The sequence below is a fragment of the Nannospalax galili genome, unplaced genomic scaffold (assembly GCF_000622305.1).
Source record: "Nannospalax galili isolate Female #2095 unplaced genomic scaffold, S.galili_v1.0 scaffold335, whole genome shotgun sequence".
NCBI classification, from domain to species: domain Eukaryota; kingdom Metazoa; phylum Chordata; class Mammalia; order Rodentia; family Spalacidae; genus Nannospalax; species Nannospalax galili.
The window spans coordinates 2,549,891-2,572,317 of record NW_008337842.1 but is presented as its reverse complement, the minus strand read 5'-3'; the positions used below and the strand labels follow the sequence as shown (position 1 = coordinate 2,572,317).

Genomic DNA, 22,427 nt, shown 5'->3' with positions numbered 1-22,427 from the left:
ATGGACTATGCTCCCTCCTTTCATTTTGCAGAGGAGACAGACTCTCCATTATCCCGAGACTGGAGGCTGACGAGCCCAGGAACCTGTCTAGAGACCTCGTGGGAAGAACAGCTGTTGGAGCAACAAGAACATTTAGAAAAAGAAATGGAGGAAGCAAAGAAAATGATATCGGGACTCCAGGTAGCTCTTTCCTTTGTACTTCCTTCTTGGTGCACCTGTTAATTATTCCTTTTAAGTCATTAGTATCAGTTTAAAAAAAAAGCCCAATTTTAGTTTTGTATGAGAAGTATACAAAGAACAAGAATTTCTTATTTGCGAATGCTTTACAAGGGCTTTGTGGACTCTTGTTTACAGTGCAGCTGTTAGGATTTCTGCAAGCTCAGACGCTCTTACTGACCCCTATCACACCCTCACTATGCTTCACAGGTGGTTGTCTGTCTTTTACTTAGTTACAGTCCTGCAGTTGCAACTTTCAGCAGAGAGGCTCTCCTGGGAATTCTCCAGCTGGATGGGTAGAAGAGGTAGTAATGTCGCCAAGTTCCCACTGGAATGCAGCTAAGGGACCATCTTGCTAAGGGACTGGCTCACTCCTGATGCATTTGCAAGTGTACACCAAAGTATAAGTTGGTAGAAGTTTTCCTTGAGCAACAAAGCCCTTTAGTTGTTCCTGTACCTACCATATCAGCTTGGCACATCTCCCCCAGAGACTGGCTGACCCACTTGACATGGTACCCACCCCAGATGACCCCCTCTATCCTTGGTTTTTGTGCAACTGACTCTGTTTGGGGGAGCCCTTGTAGTATGCTGATGACCCTGAAATTGCCTACGGATATTCTTTTCTATTTGAGCTGGGAACTGCACTGCTTCTGAATTGTGAAATATTTATGGACACGTAAACAAAGCCCACATTATGTGTGTGTCTTTGGCAGCCAGCCGGCATGGAAGGCATGCTCCCAGTCAGCCAGCAAAAGGGTGGGGACACAAAGGGTCCCTAAGGAAAAGAGGAGATTGGAGCTTGTGTAGAATAATTTGCATAACGTATGCCTTAGGAACCTAGAAGACTTAGAGGAATGTTTACAACCTAACCATTACCATCCTTGATGGTATCAGTTCTTTTACTCTGTATTAAAAACAAAAATCTTTTGGATCCCTTTCTGCCACTCCATTAAGAAATATCTTAATGATTCTTTTTCTTTTTGCTTTAATTGGAAGTGTTCCATAAATTTGAGGATTATACTTACCCAGGTTTCTCCCGGGATGATTTGCATTATGTGAACAAGGCATGGGTCTCTATCAGTTTGGTTCTCAGCTTGGTTGGTGTTCTTTTAGTCTGGGAGAAATTCAGTGACGTATGAAAACAATAAAATAAATAAAACTGACAGGCAGAAAGTCAGCATCCTACTCTACCCTGCAAACAGAGGCATTTTAATTCCTAGCCACATGATCACAATGAGAATTCAGTCTCATTGTAGAACACAAAAGGGCTCATAGCATCCATTGGACTTCCTCTTTTGGTGATGAACAAGCTTCATACTAAGCCACATCAAGGATTTGTGACTTAGTATGCTTACTTAGAGCCCGAAGAACAATTTCCCGCTAGAATCACTATTTCTGTGGTGTTCCCTGCAGCCCTGTTGCTGTATATGTGGCTGTACTGTTTCCATGGGTTAACCAAATTCAATAGATTTTTCTATAATTTGATTATAAGTGTTTAGTAGATAAACCATTGGCTGGGTTTTAAAACATTATCAACAGGTGTGATGAATCTGTGTTGTATTTATTAAAACAGGATCTAACCTTTGAAGCTATCTTTTCAAGTTGAGACAGAACTGTGACATAAAATAGGGAAAGATTTTTCAGTTTTTCACTCAGCTGATTTGTCTCGTATCTACCTGAGTAGGATGATTTAAATTTTGGGAACCACAAAGTATATGGGGAAGATGTTTTAAGAATAACATTCCCCAGGAGCTGGAGAGATGACTCAGTGGTTAAGAGCACTGACTGCTCTTGCAGAGGACCAGGTTTGATTCCCAGCACCCACATGGCAGCTATGAACCGTCCTTAACTCCAGTTCCAGGGGAATCAGAAGTCCTATTCTGACCACCATGGCATTGCATAACATGGGTGCGCTCACATACATGCAGGCAATACACTCATACACATACAATAAAAATAATAATAAAAAAGAATAACATTCCCCATTGGGTGTGGTGGTACATGCCTTTTATCCCAGCACTTGAAAGGCAGAGGCAGGCAGATCTCTGTGAGTTCGAGGCCAGCCTGGTCTACATAGTAAGAGCCAGGTTGGCTGGGGCTGCCAGGAGTCCCTGTCTCAGAAAGACCAAAAAAAAAAAAAAAAAAAAGAGAGAGAAAAAAGAAAAACATCATGGGGCTAGAGAGATGTTTAGTGGTTAAGAGCACATACTGCTCTTGCAGAGGATCTAAGTTTGTTCCCAGCACCCACTCATAACTGCCTGTAATTCCAGCTCCGTGGGCATCCCTACTAACATGCACATATCCACATAGAAAAACATATACATACACATAATATTTTTAAAAAAATAAAAGAAAAAAAAATAAGATTACAGGGCCAGAAAGATAGTTCAGCAGCTAAGGGCACCTACTGCCAAGCTTGATAACCTGAGTTCAATCCCTGGGACCCACTTACTGGATGGAGAGAACTGACTCTTGCAAGTTATCCTTTGACTTCCGTACATGCACTGCACACAGGTACATCCACATAGAAGCACTTTCACTCAAAAAAAATAAAATGTTAAAAAAGAATAAGATTGGGTTGGGCATGGTGGCGCACGCCTTTAATCCCAGCACTCAGGAGGCAAAGGCAGGCGGCTCTCTGTGAGTTCAAGGCCAGCCTAGTCTACATAGTGAGTTCCAGGATAGCTGGGGCTACAGGGAGCCCCTGTCTCAAAAAGACCAAAAAAAAAAAAAAAAAAAAAAAAAAAAAAAAAAGAAAAGAAAATACACTTGTCTTAGCCAGTAATTCCACACTGCTTTTAGATCCCCTTTCAGCTAGTAGAACTAAATTTGTGCAGCTCTAGTTTAAAATGTGTTTGGACACTTCTGAAGGGGAGGTTTGTTTTTAGATTTTCTTCTGGGGCCAAGAAGCTTGCAATAGAGGGTTTATGGATGTGCAAAGACATAAAAACAGTCCAGGGGCCAGGGATGTAGTTCATTGGTAGAGTGTGTAACTTTTAGGGGCCCTGAGTTCTAGCCTCAGTACCACATAAACCAGGATTGGTGACATGTGCCTGTAATCCCAGCATCTGGGAGGTGGAGTCAGGAGGATCAGAAGTTCAAAGTTATCCTTGGCCGTATAGAAGTTCGAGGCTAACCTGGGATACATGGCACCCTGTGTCAAAAAGCAAAAATAAACAAACAAAAGAGGCCTATAATATGGGTCTCACAGAAGGAGCTAGACATGAACAGGACCAGTAGAGGCATCTGAGGAGCCAAAATCACCAAGCATGTTTCTAAACAAAACCAGATGGTGATTTCAATTTGTGGTGAATTTACCAAGCCTAACTCTGGACTGGATCAGGTGGCAGGGAGTTGAGTTTCTTTCTCCGTTTGTGGTTTATTCAGGCCTTACTGCTCAATGGATCCTTACCTGAAGATGAACAGGAGAGACCCTTGGCCCTCTGTGAACCAGGAGTCAATCCTGAGGAACAGCTGGTGAGCGCCATCTTCTATGACCAGATGCTAGATCTAGTTTGTGTATTTAACTTCATTTTAGCACTTGACCTTGCTGTCTTGAAATGGTCTCTTTCCTGACTCCAACTCCCCCTGAGGTTTGTCTGACCTTTTAGATTGTTCCATCCTGGTTTCTTCATTCTTTCAATCAATCAATAGATGTCCATTGAGTGTTGACTCTGAGTCAGGCACTGATTCAAAGGGCTACAGATATGGTCATGACCCCCGTGGAGTTTATGGTCAGGCCCCCTTTGAAGCTTTTCTTTTTTCTATGTCATAACATGGGTTCTCCCTTGTGTCCCAGTCTGGGCCCTGATCAGTCTTACATAGTCACTGGGCAGTGGGCAGTATTAAATGCCTCCATGTCTTCAAGCATTCCCCACCTACTTCAATTCATACAGATGTATTAGCCGCTCAAACCTCTATGGAGTTCTAGATGTGTATGTACAATATGCAACTGCCTGCTGATGGTCTCCATTATTAGCTCCTATATGCATGGCAGTGTCAATTGAGTCTTCAACTAAATAGTTTTTCTGTTCTCTACCTAACCACTGAAACTATGTGTCCCCATTTACTCAGATGCCCAGAACAGAAAACTAGATAGCATCCTTGAATTCTTTCTTACCTTCCACTCATGTCCAGTGTCTCTTTGCACAGTCACTGTTTAATTCAGGTCTTAAACTCCCATCAGGTTTTGCTGATTTTTGATTCCTCTTCTAACTTCTTCTAGTTCATCTTCAATAAAACAGCAGGAATAATTCAGGCAAATTTCATTTTGTTTTCCCTTTGCATAAAACTTTGCATTGATTCCCCATTGGCCTCATCAGCCCTTCACAATGTGGCCCCCATTTTCCTTTCCAACTTCATCTCTGGCCATTTCTTCTTCCTTTGACTCCATCCTCTATTTTCAGTACACATATATCCCCCAGATTCTATCCATATTGTCTTATGTGATGCACTTTGGGCACATGCTTGTATCAGAGGGCATGTGTTATGTCCCAGATCAGAAGTGGTATTTAGTAGGTGCTCAGTAAGTATTTGTTGAACAAATGGCCTATGAACTTGACCTCATAGGTGCATGACTGTCTTCTTTCTGTCTTATATTCAGGTTATAATCCAGAGTCGTCTGGATCAGAGTATGGAGGAGAATCAAGACCTTAAGGTATGCAAGGATATTTTGTGTGCCTGCATGAGTTTATATGCACAGTATGCATGTATGTGAGTGCGGGTGTCCACAGAGGGCAGAGGGTGTCAGATCCCCTGGAATTGGAGTTACAGGTGGTTGTGAGTCACCTGATATGGTGCTAGGAGCCCAACCCGGATCCTCTGGACGAGCAGTAAGTGCCCTTAACTGCTGAGCCATCTCTCCAGCCCCCAGACATGTACATTTTACCCTTTGAAAATAATTATGGGAATGTTATGTACATACTTTGGAACAATTCTTGGGAGGGAAAGGAGGGATGCAGGACCAGGAGGTTAGCTGTATCTGTATCTGTATCTGTTTATGCCTTTAATTGGAAGAGAGAGGTCCATCTGAACTACATCACAAAGGTGACAGCTTTTTAATCTTAATGCTAACTAGTAGTTACCTATGTCATTTTTAATGATCCCTTTCTATATGTTTGAAATATTTCTAGATTTCTTTTTTTAATTGGGAGGGGAAAATGAATTGAGTATCAATGTGGTCCTTTTTAAATAAATACTTCTAGAATTCTTTTAGGTCAGTGTTTTTTGGTTTTGTTTATTCATTTTGAGTCAGGGTTGGGGATATAGCTCAGATGTGGAGCACTTGCCTAGTATGTGCAAAATTCTGGATCCATCTCCAGTATTACAAGAAAATAAAAAAACAAAACAAAAAATTAAATTATAGGCATATGAGATGGGGGCTAGCTGAGTATTAGAGCACTTGGCTGCATATGTCGGGCTAAAGCCACTGATCTTCTCCCCAGAAATGGGCATGTGAGCCTGCGTACACACCCAGACCTGAGTTTTGATCATTTTGAGCCCATCTGTTGGAGTCCAGGTTATGAATCCCATATTTGATATGTTAATTACAAATTGTTTATGTGATGTAACAGGAAAAGAGCTAAGTCTCAGTAGCGGGTATTCTTTTTCTCAAATCTCTTTTTTAGTTGCAATCACATATATGGAAATTTAATCACTCAGTTTTCCATCATGAAATCAATTGTGTTTTTGTTTGGATAACAAAGAACAATAGCCCCAGTCCACAAAGAACAATAGCCCCAGTCCACAAAGAAAAATAGACCCTTGGGGAATCAGAAGCATCCCAACCTTTTGTTGAACTTAAATAAAACTGAGATGATTATTTAATGACATTGGGGCTAGGCATAGCATGTATTTGAGTGATGGAGATTTAGATAATTTGATTCCATTTTCCTCTTAGTGAAGACTACTACATAGAGAGAGCCTGTGGAACTGGATGAGGTGTCTTTCTTGGCAAGACTCTTCTCTACCTGGGCATCTCAGTGGGGGTGCCACCAAGAACAGAACGGGTCTTGTTCTTATTTCTGTGGGTCAGCCTTTTCTGCTTATTGGACCTCATCTGCTTTATACCTTGGTAGAGGGTTAATCTTTCATGGAATGGCCAACTGGGTTTTGTCTTGCTGACAGAGTGAGGTAATGCTTATAAAGCAACCCAGATGGCACCATCTGATCTCACTATATTTGGTTTGCAGAAAGAGCTGCTGAAATGCAAACAAGAAGCCAGAAACTTGCAGGGGATAAAGGTAAAAGGAAGACATTGAATTCTAGAAATAAAGCCTCTGTGAAGTAAAGTGGCTTATTGGTGTCTGGTGAGAACAGGGCACAAAGAGGACTATCAGGATTTGCTAAGCATCTTTAACAGCTCTTTGCTAGGGGTCTAGAAAGGGCTTTGTGGTGGGGAAGAGAGACATGCTGAGGAATATATCTTTGTTTCGCTGTGGCTTCTGTCTGTGGTTGTGATTCACGGTGCTGTCACTTGCCTGTGTCACCTCCATGTGTAAAGTTCTCTCTCAGTTCCAAAGAATGCCCTTTTTAGGAAAAAGAAATGTAACAACTTTGGAATGGTTGAAGACACAAAAGGACAGACCATGAAAGTTTGCTTGCCAACTCTGCCTCCCTGTATCCCAACCAGCTGTCTAGGTCTTTTTCCTGGAGGCAACTTATCAGTTATCAAATGTATGTGTTCATCATTTTCTCCCACTTTTTACTCGATAGTATACTATAACTACAGTTGGCATCTTAATTTTTTTTACTTAGAAATATGTTTTGTAAATTGTTTTATTTAAGACCTTTCTTAGGTCTTCTTTATAGCTGCATAATCGTCTAGTGTATCTATATGATGATATATTTAATCCGTCTCCTACTGATGGTATTTTAGGTTAGCTTCCTTTTTTGGAACTGTTTTTCTAATACAATGATTGAGCTAATAACCTTAAATATTTGTTCTTTTACCCAAATGGGATTATATCATCTGAACATTCTTCTCTTTTAAAAATGATTTTTAAATTTGTACAAATGTACTGCAGAGATAGCCCAGAGGTTAAGAATACTGATTGCTCTTGCAGAGGACTGGGGTTCAGTTCCTAGCACCCACATGGAGGCTAACAACCATCAATAACTCCAGTTCAGGGACTCTGACACCCTCTTCTGACTTTCAAAGGCATTTCATGCATGTGGTGTACTTACATGCATGCAAAACACTCATACATAAAAAATAAATCAAACCCTTGGGAGGCAGAGGCAGGCACATCTTTGTGAGTTCCAGGCCAGCCTGGTCTACATAGTGAGTTCCAGGCCAGCTGGGACTACAGGGAGACCCTGTCTCAAAAAGACCAAAAAACAAAATGAAACAAAACAACAACAACAACAACAACAAAACACTATAAAGGGGCTGGAGAGATGGCTCAGCAGTTAAGAACACTGGTTGTTCTTGCAGAAGACCCGGGTTTCAATCCCAGCACCCACGTGGCAGCTAAGAACTGTCCATAACTCCAGTTCCAGGGGATCTGACCGCCTCTTTTGTCCGCACAATAACATTTGTATCAACAGAGGCAATATAATTTCTGCTTCTCAAATAAGGACACTATGATTCAGGAGATTAATAACATCAATGTTGCATCCACCAATCACCAGTCTGCAGTGTCCTATGACAAATCCAGTGGGTGTCTCCCTTTCCCCCACTAAGTTACACCATCTTTTGCCTGACTGTAGTGACTGCTCTAGTTTTCATTCTGTTGCTGTGAAAAATATGACCAAAAGCAACTTAGGGGACAAAAGTGCTTATTTCAATTACAGGTTGCAGTCTCATCACTGAAGGAACTCGGCAAGCACTCAAGCAGGAACTTGGAGGCAGGCCTGATTGCTATTCTATACAGCATTACCTCCAGCCAAGGAACTCCACAGCCAAAGAGGTACAGCAGGAAAGGTAGAGGATGCTGCTTGCTAGCTGCCTCACAGGTCAGCTTGTACTCAGCTTTCTTATACAGCCTGGGCCTGCCTAGGAATGCTGCTGCCCACAGTGGGCTAGGCCCTCCTACATCGATTAACAATCAAGACAGTCCCCCACAGACAGCCCACAGGCCAATCCAATCTGGGTAATACTTCAATTGAGACTCTCCTCGGGTTACTAGGCTGTGTCAGGTTAACAGTTAAAGCTAAGACAATGACAGACACCTCTCCCCACTGTTGCACAGCTATGCACATGAAACAATTGTATGTGTATGTATGTGTGCACATTTGTGTGTATGCAAGTATACCCTGTGTATGCAGGTATGTGTGCATGTGTGTAGAGCTAAAGGACAGCCTCAGGTGTCATTGTGTTTTTTTTTTTTTTTTTTTTTTTGAGACAGGGTCTCACCAAGTAGCCCTGGCTGTCCTGGAACTTGCTATGTAGACTATGCTGGCCTTGAACACACAGAAATATGCTTACCTCTGCCTCTGCCTCTGGAGTGCTGGGATTAAAGGTATATGCCACCACACCAGGCCTGATCCCACCATTTTGGAGGCTAAAGTAAGAGGATCATGAGTTCAGAGCCAGTCCATGCTACCCAGAGATCCTGTCGCAAACAAGCAAAAGAATAAAACTCTTATATTCTCCAGAGCTTAAACCATTTCTTTGCAATCCGTAGAGAAAAAAACAGAAAAAAATATAGTAGACTGTAGCCCCAGGCCATCAATTCAATATGGAGTCCCCACAGTTGGAGAACTGTGTTCCAGATGACCCTTACAAGTATAAACATCAGCCTACATTTTCTTGAGGATCCACACTGAAGGAAAAGACACCCTGAAGTGCGAGTAGGACACTAGGAAACCGAGAAGAACCATCAGTTAAAGAACAGTTCTCAGCAGCAGAAATACAGTCCCAGTGTTGGTCCAGTCAGGGCATTGGGAGCCAGTGGAAGCAGGACAGGAATGAGTAGGAGAGACTCCAGTGACTCTAGACCAGAGTGGTTGGTGAGCAGGGGCAGACCATCCCTCTAGGAAATGGGGACTGGGCAGGGAGAGGAGAAGGCACTAAGCCAGCAGGCTATTTATATACCCAAGAAGTGGATGAGGAAACCAGGTGGGAAGGAGGGAAAGCATATTGTTCAAGGTCAATTTGGTGAAAGTGGGAAGTGGTGGACTTAAAATTCAAATGTAGGTCTGTCTGGTCTCAAAAACAGCTCCCTTGCTATCTGATTAGGACACCATGCTATTTGGAATGTGTATAGGGTAGGGATGAGCAGTGTATAGAGGGAAAATCAGGTTCCTCCCAGCTTAGTAGGACAGTGGATAAGATTTTCCTTCAGATGACTATGTCTTGGAAGAGGACACAACAATCTCTCCTCAAGTCTTTGTGGCAATATATATATATATTTCTTTTGTCTTCCAGTTTACCAGAGCTAGTGTTGGGTCTACAGTCAAGAGTTAAGTAGTAATAACTGGCTGGTGGATGAGTCAAGACCACAATAGTGAGTGTCCTTTTTTCCCCTAGGATGCTTTGCAGCAGAGGTTGACTCAGCAGGACACATCTGTTCTTCAGCTCAAACAAGAACTCCTAAGAGCAAATATGGACAGAGATGAGCTGCATAACCAGAATGTGGGTTAACTGTGTGAGCTTTAACCTCAGTGGGCCCCAGTAGCCAAATAGGACACCACGTGCATGCTGTCAGATCTGCCCTTTAAACTCCCTTTGTTCCTGGGCTGCCTACATTCCTTGTCTACAGTTATTTTTGTCCTGTGAAGTTCAGTTCTTAGGGAAAAGCCTGCAGTACGCTGGGCATAAAGGTCCTTGACTCCTTCAGCTTTGAGGACACTAAAGTTAAAGTGTGTTTCTATGGTCTGGTTATGTTGCTGAAGACTTGGAGAACAGCTGTGCATTTTTTTTTATCGTGACCACACCCTCTATAGCTGTCCATTAATTCTGGTTATCAAGTAGCTGTTTTCCATGAGGGTTAATTGCTTCTTTACAGGTGGATCTGCAGAGGAAGCTAGAGGAGAGGAACAAGCTATTAGGAGAATATAAAGTAAGAATGAAAATCAGCTTGAAAATGGCTTCCATCTGACCTTTTGCTATTCAACGCTCATCTCTGCTTTCTGAAGTCTTTTCCCACCTCCCTTGATTTGTTAAGCCTGAAGAGTAGATAACACAGCTGGGGAAAGAAGCATAGACCTAGGAGTCTGGAAACTTCAGTGGTAGGCTTACCTCTGTCTCTAAGTAGCGAGGATGGCCCAGGGCGCTCCTCCTACAATGGCAGTTTACACCCTCTTTGTCCTTCTAAGAGTCTTGGCATTAGGTAAGATTATCATGGTGAGGAGAGTTTTCCAGGTATGCTGTGAGGAAAGGCCTGTCTCCCCGAGGTTCTACTCTTCAGGGTGTAAGTTGCACTGCAAAGTATGAACTCTTTGATGTCCTTGATTGGTTGAGCTACATGTCTGAAAACTTATCTCCATTGTAGAAAGAACTGGGACAGAAGGATCGCCTCCTTCAGCAGCAGCAGGCCAGGTTGGAAGAAGCACACCGGAAACTCTCGGATGCCAGTTACCAGCAGGTCAGAACAGTGTCAGTCACTGACCTGTATAGCCCTTTGGCCTGAAGGGAAAATCTTGACTGATTGAATCTGTGTTTAACAGGTGGATCTAGAACGGGAGCTAGAACACAAAGACGTCCTTTTGGCTCACTGTATGAAAAGAGAGGCAGATGAGGTAACCTAGGACTTGAGTTTTCCCTCTCATATTTCAGGGCAAAGAGAGAATCTGTTTGTCACCAAGGCCACCAGCCTATTTGTTAGGAGTCCCTATTTCGAGGAGCTTAAGTGCAGGTTCCAAGGGCTGGGCATGTAGCTCAGTGGTAGAACACTTGCCTGGTATACTGAAGGCTCTGAGTTCATTCCCCAGAACTTGGGAGGGCCAGCACTTAGCTTCTGAGCTTTAGAAAGAAGGCTTATCTGAAAATGGAAATAATGATGACCTCTCTATGAAGGTTACATCATAGTCCACATGAATAGCTAACTACCTAAGCAACTGAGCACAGTCTTACTAGAGTCACCTAGCACAAAGTCTGGTTCAGGATATACTTATTAGTCCTATTTATTTATTTGTTTATTTCAAGACAGGGTCTTACTATGTAGCCTTGGACTGGCCTGGAAATCATTGTGTAGACCAAGGTAGCTTTGAATTTAAAGAGATCTGCCTGTCTCTGCCTCCTGAATCCTGGGATTAAATGTATACTCCACCACACTAGGCTCTCTTACATTTTTTTGTTTTTTGAGACAGGGTCTCCCTGTAGCCCCAGCTGGACTGGAACTCACTGTGTAGACCAGGCTGGCCTTGAACTCACAAAGATCTGCCTGCCTCTGCCTCCAAAGTGCTGGAAATAATGGCTTGGACTACCACGCCTGGCTCTCTCTTACATTTTTAATTACTGAAGCAAAGAAAGGAGGTGCTGGAGTGGCAGTTTGTGGCCCACCAGTGGCTGTGGCAGAGACTAGGCTGGGGACTTTGAGGCTTCATTCATTTTGCAGCCACAATGGTCACTGTCAAATATAATTTTGATGCAGCAGTGGAAAAAGCAGAAATCACATCTGTACATACCATGTTTAATTTTTAAAAAATTTGGTATGTCTGGGGCTGGAGAGATGGCTCAGTACTTAAGAGTACTGTCTGCTTTTGCAGAGGCTGCTCTTGCAGAGGACCCAGGTTCAATTCTCAGCACCCACATGGCAGCTAACAAGTCTGTAACTCCAGTTCCAGGGGAATCTAACACCCTCTTCTGACCTTCTTGGATATTGCACAACAAGAGTGCGCTTAAATATATACAGTCAATTCACTCATACACATAAATAAAAATAATAGACAAAATATTTTAAAAATTGGTGTGTGTGTTCACATGTGTTCCCAGCACACATGTGCAGGTCCAAGAACAACTTTAGGCAGTCAGTTCTCACCTACCTTGTTGAGGCAGGGTCTTTCTTGTTTTTACTGCTATACTGCGTTCTTCAGGCTAGCTGGCCCGTGAGTTTCTGGCCTATTCTATCTCTACCTCCTATCTCACTGTAGGAGTGCTGGGGTTAGAGTTACATCCCCTCATTTGGCTTCTTATGTGGGGTCTGGGGCTCGAACTCAGTCTGTCAGGCTTGTGCAGCTAGTACTTTTACACCATGAGTCATATCCCCAGCCCCTACATGAAACTTTTGATAGAAATATTAAAGTAGAGGCTGGAGAGATGGCTCAGTGGTTAAGAGCACTGGCTGCTCTTGCAGAGGACCTGGGTTTGGTTCTTAGCACCTGTATGGCAGCTAACAACTGTGGTAATTCCAGTTGATCCGATGCCCTCTTCTGGCCTCTGCAGGCATTACATGCATGGGTGCACTATATCAAAACACAAAACGAATGTAAATAAATCCCCCAAAGAAATATTAAACTAGCAAATAATTATATACTGTATCAGTGTAAAGAAGGAAAATAAGACAGGGTGTCTTGGTTTGGAATTCTCCCATTAACAAACATCATTTCTTCTTGCTGCTCTAGGTGACCAACTACAACAGTCACAGCTCTCAAAGCAATGGCTTTCTCCTTCCAGTGACAGGGAAGGGTGCTGCTTCTGTCACCCACAGAGGGGTAAGTTCCTAGGACTAGAGTACAGGCTGGAAACAGTGTCTGGCCAGTACCAGCAGACTAAGCCTTTTATATTCCAGGCAACCAATTCTTGCAGCTAACAGGTGATGGGTATATACAGGTGCATTAGCTATCCAGAATTAAGAATTAATTAGTGGACAAACATTAAACATGCATCTGAGGAGGAAAAATTTCCTTTCAACAAGTAAAACCTCTGTTCTAGGAGTATTTTTCCTTCATCTTCTTTAGCACAGTGGCTGGGATAGGACAAATAAACCATCAGCACCTTCCTTTTACCCACAGACTAGTGACCTCCAGCTCGTCCGAGATGCTCTCCGGAGCCTGCGAAACAGCTTCAGTGGCCATGATCCTCAGCATCACACCATTGACAGCTTGGAGCAAGGCATCTCTAGCCTCATGGAGCGCCTGCATGTCATGGAGACACAGAAGAAACAAGAAAGGAAGGTAATACTGTGATGTCTTGTGTCCTTTGACCAAACCCAACTTGGGGAGGAAATGGTGTATTTGCCTTACCCATCCTGATCGAAGTTCATCATTGAGAGAAGTCAGGACAGGAACTGAGGGAAAGAACCTGGAGGCAGAAACTCAAGCACAGAACATGGAGAAATGCTGCTTACTGCTTCGCTCCTTTGGCTTGTGCTCATCTTTCTTTGTTTCTTTTCTTTCTTTGTTTCTTTATTTTTCTTTCTCTCTCTCCCTCCCTCCCTCCCTCCCTCCTTTATTTCTTTTTTAAGTCTTTTTGAGACAGGGTCTCCCCATAGCCCCAGCTGGCCTGGAACTTACCATGTAGACCAGGGTGACCTTGAGCTTACAGAGGTCCTCCTGCTTCTGCCTCCCTAGTGCTGGGACTAAAGGCGTGCACCACCACGCCGAACTTCATCTTGCTTTCTATACAACCCAAGACCACCAGCCCAGGGGTAGCACCACCCACAGTGGGCTGAGCCCTCCCTCCCACATCACTATGGCCAAAGGCCAGTCCAATAGAGGAAATTCCCCAATTGAGGTTCCCTCTTCCCATATGTGTCAAGTTGACAATATCCATGACATCTTGCTTAGGCAAGCTCCTAGGTAGCTTTAGCTGATGACTTCTCATTTATATGAAGGCAGCAATAAAGATACAAGACCCTGGTTACAGTTGGTCTTCCCTCTGGTTTTCATCTCAGTGGAGCCAGCTGTTTGTTGTGGCATGACAATCCAGGGAAGGAATTTGTGGTGACTTGCTCTCAGCAGCCATGTAGCTGTGTAAGGCATTGTGGTTCTTGTCTCCCCAGGGACTCTGCTCTTCCTTCCCTCCAGAATAGCTTGGACTTGGATGAGGAAATGTATGGAAAATGCATAGAAAGCCTTTTATAAATGTACATGACTATTATCACGGTGAATATGTTAAATTTCATGCATTGTAGACAATGTGGTACAAAAGTACATACATTTAGGTGCTCGTTTATGATTTAAATTGCTTGGTTAAATCCTTCCATTGATCATAAATAACTTTTATGACTTCTGTGTGGCTCTCCAGGTTCGGGGCAAGTTGCCCAGAACTCAGGCAAGTACTGAATACCGGGAGTCCTGGCCCCCTAATTCAAGTAAGTACTTGTTATCACATAGGAAAAGTTTCTTGAATATTAGACGAGAAGTTGGATTATTTTCATGCTTCCGGTGTCTGAGAAATAGAATTTTTTTGTAGTACTTTTCCAATATAGTTTGTCCTTAGCAATATTAGAGTTGCATCGGCTTTAGGACTGTGAGAACTTAGGACACTGTCACCTCCATCATCAGCCCAAGTGCCAGTTAGCCATGGGGAGGATGCTGCTGATCTGGGCTGAAGTATCTGGAAAAGATACAATTCAAGACATCTGTGCTGAACAAAACATAAAACGACAAACGTGTATATAGACCATCCTTGTCCCCAATTGCACACACAAAATTTTCCATTTTTCCTACAGGCAGGAAGTTTAATTTCTTTGGGAATTTTCCTTAAACCTTTGGGTGTCCAGGTCATTTAGTTTAAGTCCTACAGAATATTTGCACCACCTAGTGGCCATCACTTGGAAGTATGTTTTTAAATTTTTTATTTTATTTTATGTATATGAATGTTTTACCTGCATGTATGAAAGTGCACCCATATGTGCAAGGCCTACAGAGGCCAGGTGAGGGTGCTGAATCCCATGGAACTGGAGTTAAGGACAGTTATTAGCTGCCATGAAGGTAGAGGGACATGAAGCTGGTCCTTTAAGAGCAGGTGGAAGGAGAGAACTGACTCCTGCAAATTGTTCTCAGACCTCCACACATGGACTGTGAGTCCGTTCTCTCCTTCCACCATGTGAGTTCTGAGGACTGAGCTCTGCTCAACAGGGTTGGCAGCAAACTTCTTTGCCTGCTGAGCCATCCCTCCTACCCTCCTGCTTTCTTACTTCTGGGGACTGATGAATGCAGTAGTCTGACTTTTGCCCAGTTGCTCTGTGCATTGTTCTTACTGTGACTTAGACAAGCAGACTTCCTTGTCTAATCAATGTCCCAAGCCTTGTCTTTCCTTACCCCTTCAAAAGCTTTTAATGTTCTTGAATATTCTCCTGGAAATGTTCTCCTTCAGTCTCTATGCTAACTGGCGGTGAACTCAAGAATTTATCGTGTGTCCTTGACACAGTACCAACACTGGACTGTGCAGGTGTAGAGATGGGTCTGGTAGGCTTGGTACTTGCACTCATTGGACCTGTGACCTGCTGAGCTAGATTCCCGTTTTCCTTTTCATACTTTGAATGTTTATGGTAAATCCCCCTTTTAGCTCTTCCTCTTCCTGACCCTTGACTGCTGTGTGTGCCTTGGGGTGCCATGTGAGGTCTTGACAGAGGCCTCCCTGTAGCCTCTTTAAGTGCTCCTTCCGTCTCATGGCTTCAGTACTCTCCTGTGTAGATGCCTTTTAAACATCTGTTCTAATCCCAGCCCTGTTCTGAGCTTCAAGGGTATGTTCTTGAATACCAAAGTGATGCTCCTCTCTGCAAGTCCAAAGGCACTTCTAATTCAAGCCTCAAGCTGAATGCAGAACAGAGCTGGAAAGGGGAGAATATGACACAAGACAGATCTAAAGCGTAATCTTGGTTCCGCCACCCCACAGTGTATAGCTGCAGACGAGCATGTTAAATAGTGATGCTGAATCTTAGTTTCTTTGTTATAGAATGGAGGTAATCTTGACAGATCTGAGCATTAAATGAGACATCATCCAGTCAATGCGGGGATATGTGACTGCTGCGAAACAGTGGCAGCTGCCCCAGAACGCCTCCTCCCACTCCCCTCTGGCTGTGCCCTCGCTTTTTTTCATACCAGCCAAATTTCCTGGAAAAAATATCTTTTGAATTCACATCATATCTTGTCATTTATTCTTGTGGGGAAACAACAATTATGTCAGTTTTTCAGCTTATTTTTATTTTTTATTTATATGTATATCTGTTTCTTCATGTATATACCACATATGTGTGGGTGCTCCCAGAGGCCACAGGAGGGCATTGGGACCCCTGGAGCTAGAGTGACAGGCTATTGTGAGCTGCCCAATACAAATGCTGAGAACTGAGCATGGGTCCTCTGCAAGAGCAGCAAGGTTTTAACTGCTGATCCACCTCTCCACCCCCTTATATCAGATTTTAAAAGTAATATAGTAGCCAGGCACAGTGGTGCATGCCATTAATACCAGCACTCATAAGACAGAGGCAGGCAGATCTCTGTGAGATCAAGGCTACCTGGTCTATATAATGAGTTCCAGGCCAGTTGGGGCTGCAGAGAGATCTTGTCTCAAAAGAAAAACTAAAGGTGGGGGCTGGAGAGATGGCTCAGCAGTTAAGAACACTGGTTGTTCTTGCAGAAGACCCGGGTTCAAATCCCAGCACCCACATGGCAGCTAACAACTGTCCATAACTCCAGTCCCAGGGGAATCCAACAGCCTCTTCTGACCTCTGTGGGCATTGCACAACACGGGTGTACTTATCTACATGCAGGCAATACTCGCATACACATAAAATAAAAATAATAAATTTTTAAAAAAAGAAAAACTAAGGATGGGAAGTGATTAAAAAAGATAACTTACATTTTCCTCTGGCCTACACACCCCCCCACACACACACAGAGACACACACAAAACATACACACAAATAGAGTAATATATATATATACATGTATATATTACATGTTATATATATTTTAAAAATATTTTATTTATTATTATTTTATGTGTATCTGTGTATTGCCTGCATGTAGGTAAGTGCACCCGTGTCGTGCAATGCCCTCGGAGGACAGTGAGGCTGTCAGAGCCCCTGGAATTGGAGTTAAGGATAGTTGTTAGCTGCCATGTGGGTGCTGGGATTTGAACCCAGGTCTTCTGCAAGAACAGCCAGTGTTCTTAACCACTGAGCCATCTCTCCAGCCTCTGTTATATATCTTTGAGACAGGTTCTCATTATGTAGCCCTGGCTGACCTGGAGTTCTCTATGTAGACCAGGCTGGCCTTGAACTCACAGAGATCAGTCTGCCTCTGCTTCCGGAGTGCTAGGATTAAAGGTGAGTACCCATGTCCAACATGAAAATACACTTTTAAAAAACCCTAATGTCAGGGCTGGAGAGATGGCTCAGCAGTTATGAACAGTGGTTGTTCTTGCAGAAGACCTGAGTTCAAATCCCAGCACCCATATAGCAGCTAACAACTGACAGCCTCTTCTATCCTTCACAGGCATTGCACGACATGGGTGCACTTACCTATATGCGTGCAATACACACATACACATAAAAATAATAAATGAAATATTTTTTAAAACTGGAATGTCACCAGGTGTGGTGATGCACGCCTTTAATCCCAGCACAACAAACAAAAGAAACAAACAAACAAACAAAAAACCCGAAACAATCTGAATGTGTTTGTTTATGTGCACCTTTTTTTTTTTTTTAGTGTTTTTGTTTTTTTTTTTGTTTTTTTTTTGTTTTTTTTTTTTTTTGAAGCAGGGTCTCCCTGTAAGCCCCAGCTGTCCTGGAACTCACTATGTAGACCAGGCTGGCCTTGAACTCACAGAGATCCACCTGCCTCTGCCTCCCAAGTGCTGGGACTACAGGCGTGCACCACCATGCCCGGCTTTTAGTGTTTTTGAAACAGGTTCTCCCTGTAGCCCCAGCTGACTTGGAACTCACTATGTAGACCAGGGTGGCCTTGAACTCACAGAGATCCGCCTGCCTCTGCCTCCTGAATGCTAGGACTAAAGGCGTGCGCCACCACACCCAGCTTTTATATGTACATTTATATGAAATGCCCATAACAGGCAAATCAGTAGAGAGCAAGAAGGGTGGATTACACAAGTGCCAGGGTCAAGAAGGAAGAAGGGGCTGGAGAGATGCTCAGGGGTTAAGAGTGCTGGCTGCTCTTGTAGAGGACCCCAGTTCCATTCCCAGAATCCATGCTGAGTAGCTCACAACCACGTTAAAGTAGCTCCAGTTTCAGGGTATCTGACACCCTCTTCTGGCTCCCACAGGCACTCACATGCACACACCCCCACACAGACACACACAAATATACATAATTGAAAATAAAATAAATCTTTGTAAAAACAAGAAAGGAGAAAAGGAGAAAGTAGGAAATGGCTACTTTAAAAGTATTATTAAATTTGTTTTTTTTTTGTGTGTGTGTGTGTGTGTGTGTGTGTGTGTGTGTTTGTGGGCCCTGTATGTGCCACAGTGCATATGGGGAGGTCAGAGGATGGCTTATGGGAGTTGAGCCTTTCTTTCCACTGTGTAGGACACAAGGATCAAACTCAGGTTGTCAGGCTTGGCAGTAAGTACACTTACCCACTCACTGAGCCATCTCACTGGCCCATGGGAATGATGACTTTTTCAGTACAGGTTTCTTTATGGGATGATGATAGCATTCTGGATAGTGGTGAATGTTTGAGCAATGTTGTAGATGTAATAAATGTCAGTGATTGCACACTTTAAAATGGAGAAAATTTATGTTATATAAATTCTATCTCAATTTTTAAAATGAGAGTTTTTAAAAAGTAGTATAATTCTTGGGCCAGGCGTGGTGGCATACGCCTTTAATCCCAGCATTCAGGAGGCAGAGGCAGGCAGATCTCTGTGAGTTCAAGGCCAGCCTGGTCTACATAGTGAGTTCCAGGACAGCTTTGGCTACAGGGAGACTCTGTCTCAAAAAGACCAAAAAAAAAAAAAAAAAAAAAAAGTAGTGTAATAACAGGTGCCTCCAAGGAGAGATAAGATGTGGGCACTGGCTCTCTTGTGGCAGAGCTGGGAGGCTGATGGATCCATTGTACCAACAGTTGAGAAGAATTTAGCTAAGATTTTCCTGGATTGCTAAAGGCTAGGCAGAGAGTATAAGAGCATCGTGGGGACCATAGACATTAGAGTGTGCACGAATTAATTAATTATCAATTATATTTAATTCTGTTTTAATGTGTATTTTGTAGCATGTATGCAAGTATACCATGTGTGTACAATGCCCATGGAGGCCACAAAAGGGCACCAGATCCCCTGGAACTGGAGTTACAGATGGTTAGTCACCATATGGGTACTAGGAACTGAACCCTGGTCCTCTGCAAGAGCAGCCAGTGCTCCTAACTGCTGATCCATCTCTCCAGCCCCAACTGGGTGTTGTTGAACAAGATTGGCTGTGGGGACCGAGGCTAAGGAAACCTCCCCGATCAGTGAAGGCTCAGAGGAGGGGCATCTCCACTGCAGAAGAAGCAGACAGCCCCATCTGGACTGTTGCTCCTTATGGAGCAAAAGCCACTGGGAAATAACAGCAAATCTTGTGTGTACCAGTCCCTCTTTGCCTACCAGCTGAGGGGAGAGAAGTAAACAACCCTCTGCCTTGAAGCAGGATCCAGATACTTTTGGGCTCAGGTCTTTAGATGCTGTCTATTCCTGGAACAGAAGCAGGATCACTAAGAAAACTCTACTTTTAAGACTAGGTCTGGGGCAGGAGAAGTTTTCCTCGTCCCCATGAGCATAGGGCACACACTGTAATGAACCACAGCAGTGGGACAAGCAGGCGCCTAGAGAGACTGCCACAGAGGCAGAGGCACAAATACAAGGAAAGTCTGTAGCTGAGGTGGGGCAGGAACACTGAGGAAGAACCCATTTGTGCATGTGTGTAACATACATGCTCAGGTAGAAGTCAGAGGAGAACTTGCAGAATCAGTTCTCTTCCACCATGTGGGTCTTGGGAATTGAACTCAGATCCTCTGCTTGGCAGCAAGTGCCTTTACCTGCTGAGCCATCTCTCTGGCTGCCCCTCCCACTTTTTGTTGAGACCATGTCATGCTGGCATCAAACTCATGATCTTCTTGCTTCAGCCTCCTGAGTTCCGAGGTTGTCTACTGTCTTAACACATGCTGCGACAACATTTTATTAAAAATTATGAGGCAATCACAGAAAGTAAAAACCCTTGTTTTCCTTCATATGTGGAGCCTCAGCTATAATGTATGCATGTACATTTGTAAACAAATGCATGTATGCGTATACTATAATATTTAGAAAGGAGAACAAGAAAGGGAAAATTAAAAAAAGAAAGCATAGTTTTTGCTTTTATGGTGGATATGTGAATTCAACTTTGTAGGTATTGAATAGCAAGAACCATTTCGACATTCCATAAGAATCCAATATGTGTTGGCCCTTTGAAGGAAAGTCGGGCTATCTTTTTAATTCCATTGACCACTAGTGCAATAGGAATTAGACATGACTGACCACTGAATAAATTTTTTACATTGACCCATTTAGAAAAAGTAATTATTTTTTGTTAGATTTGTTTTGTAACCAGAAAATATTTCCTTTTTTCTTCTGTTTAAAACTATATCCAGTCAGTGCATGCCTTTAATCCCAGCACTTGGGAGGCAGAGGCAGGCAGATCTCTGTGAGTTCAAGGCCAGCTTGATCTACATCATAAGTTCCAAGGCACCTGGGGCTACAGGGAGACCCTGTCTCAAAAAAGACCAAAGTAAATAAAACTATATCTAAGAATTCTATTTTAGTGTTATTTAGTATATAAATTAAATTGCTATGCATGAAATAAAGTTGCTTGTTTGTTTCTTGAGACAGTAGACTTAGCTGGCGTGGAACTTGTTACGTAGACCAGGCTGGCCTCAAACTCATAGAGGTCCACCTACTGCTGCCTTCTGAGTGCTGGGATTAAAGGTATGCGTCACTGTACCCACCTAATAAAAAATTGTTTTTAAATTGAGGGCTTGCAAGATGGCTGAGCAGGTAAAGGTGCTTACCGTCAAAACTGATGACGTCAGTCCCCAGAACCCACATGGTAGAAGGAGAAAACCCACTCCTGCATGTTGTCCTCTGACTTCCACATATGTGTTAAGGATACACACCTTGCCCAATTCAGAGAAGCAGATAAATAAATAAATAAATAAATAAATAACTTTTGAGACAGGGTCACCCTGTAGCCCTAGCTGTCCTGGAACTCACTATGTAGACCAGGCTAGCCTTGAAATAACAGAGAGCCTCCTGCTTTTGCCTCCCAAGTGCTGGGATTCAAAGCATGCACCACCACACCCAGCTAATAAATAACTTTTTAAATTAAAAATTATGAGACACAAAAGTAAGCAACAAGCAAGGAAAAAACAAAGCCACTGTCAAAGTAAATCAATCAACAAACAGAGCCAAACAGCCAAATACAGGTTTGACAAAATGTGGAAAAAATGAAACAGGGAATTTAAAATAACTTTGGGTTAATGTGTCAAGTGTTGTGGTAAAAATGTTGATACCATGCATGTGCAGGTGAGGGATTTTAGTAGTGAGATGGAAATTATAAGGAATAAATAGAAAGGCTAAAAACACAGATTACTAATTAAGACTGCGTCCAACACGTGCCTTAGTAGACTCAGCACAGTCAAGGAAAGACTCAGCAAACTTGAAGATATGGTGATAGAAGTTAGCAAAATTTCAACATGAAGAGAAAAGGGATATGAGACATGAAACAGATGAACTAGAGTATTGATTCCCATGGATGATAATATCAGACTAAAATATGTGCAATTGGAATCACTGAGGAAAAAGAGTAAGAATGGGCAGGAAGAATATTTGAATAGTTAAACTGGGGCATGCTGGCTCACACCTGTAATCCCACTCAGGAAACTGAGGCAGGAGGATGGTGAGTTTGAAGCCAGTCTGGGCTACATAGCTAGTTTTTGGTCAGCATCATATTAATTGAGAGACAATCAGTTTGGTGAGAAAAATAAAACTTTGGGGTAAAACAATAAAACTGGGCTAGGGATGTGTCTTAATTGGTAGAGTACTTGTCTACCATGCATGAAGCCATGGGTTTGATTCCCAGCATTGCAGAAACTGGTTGTGGTAGTATAAGCCTTTAATCTGAGCCCTGGGGAGGTGGAGGCAAGATCAGAAGTTCAAACTCATCTTGGTTTGTGTAACAGATTTCAAGCTAGCCTAAGCTACATGAGACCCTGTGTCAAAAATAAAAGATAACAACGTGTCAGTGCATGCTTTTAATCCCAGCACTTGGAGGTAGAGGCAGGTAGATCTCAGTGAGTTCTAGAGGCTTGCCTGGTCTGGATAACAAGTTCCAGGTTGGCCAGGGCT

The 22,427-nt window shown here is 43.0% G+C and overlaps 1 protein-coding gene across 3 annotated transcripts in view; it reads left to right on the top strand.

Moving 5' to 3' along the window:
- The window catches only part of Dixdc1 (DIX domain containing 1), a 104,384-nt gene that overhangs the window by 71,637 nt on the left and 10,320 nt on the right, over window positions 1–22,427 (top strand). For all 3 annotated transcript variants that reach the window (XM_008832791.3, XM_008832790.3, XM_008832792.3), the window contains 11 exons: window positions 32–180; window positions 3,604–3,693; window positions 4,820–4,873; window positions 6,408–6,458; window positions 9,689–9,793; window positions 10,167–10,220; window positions 10,653–10,745; window positions 10,828–10,899; window positions 12,724–12,813; window positions 13,114–13,275; window positions 14,348–14,414. In XM_008832791.3, the coding sequence (XP_008831013.1) occupies window positions 32–180; window positions 3,604–3,693; window positions 4,820–4,873; window positions 6,408–6,458; window positions 9,689–9,793; window positions 10,167–10,220; window positions 10,653–10,745; window positions 10,828–10,899; window positions 12,724–12,813; window positions 13,114–13,275; window positions 14,348–14,414 (987 nt within the window). The remainder of the gene's footprint in view (window positions 1–31; window positions 181–3,603; window positions 3,694–4,819; window positions 4,874–6,407; window positions 6,459–9,688; window positions 9,794–10,166; window positions 10,221–10,652; window positions 10,746–10,827; window positions 10,900–12,723; window positions 12,814–13,113; window positions 13,276–14,347; window positions 14,415–22,427) is intronic.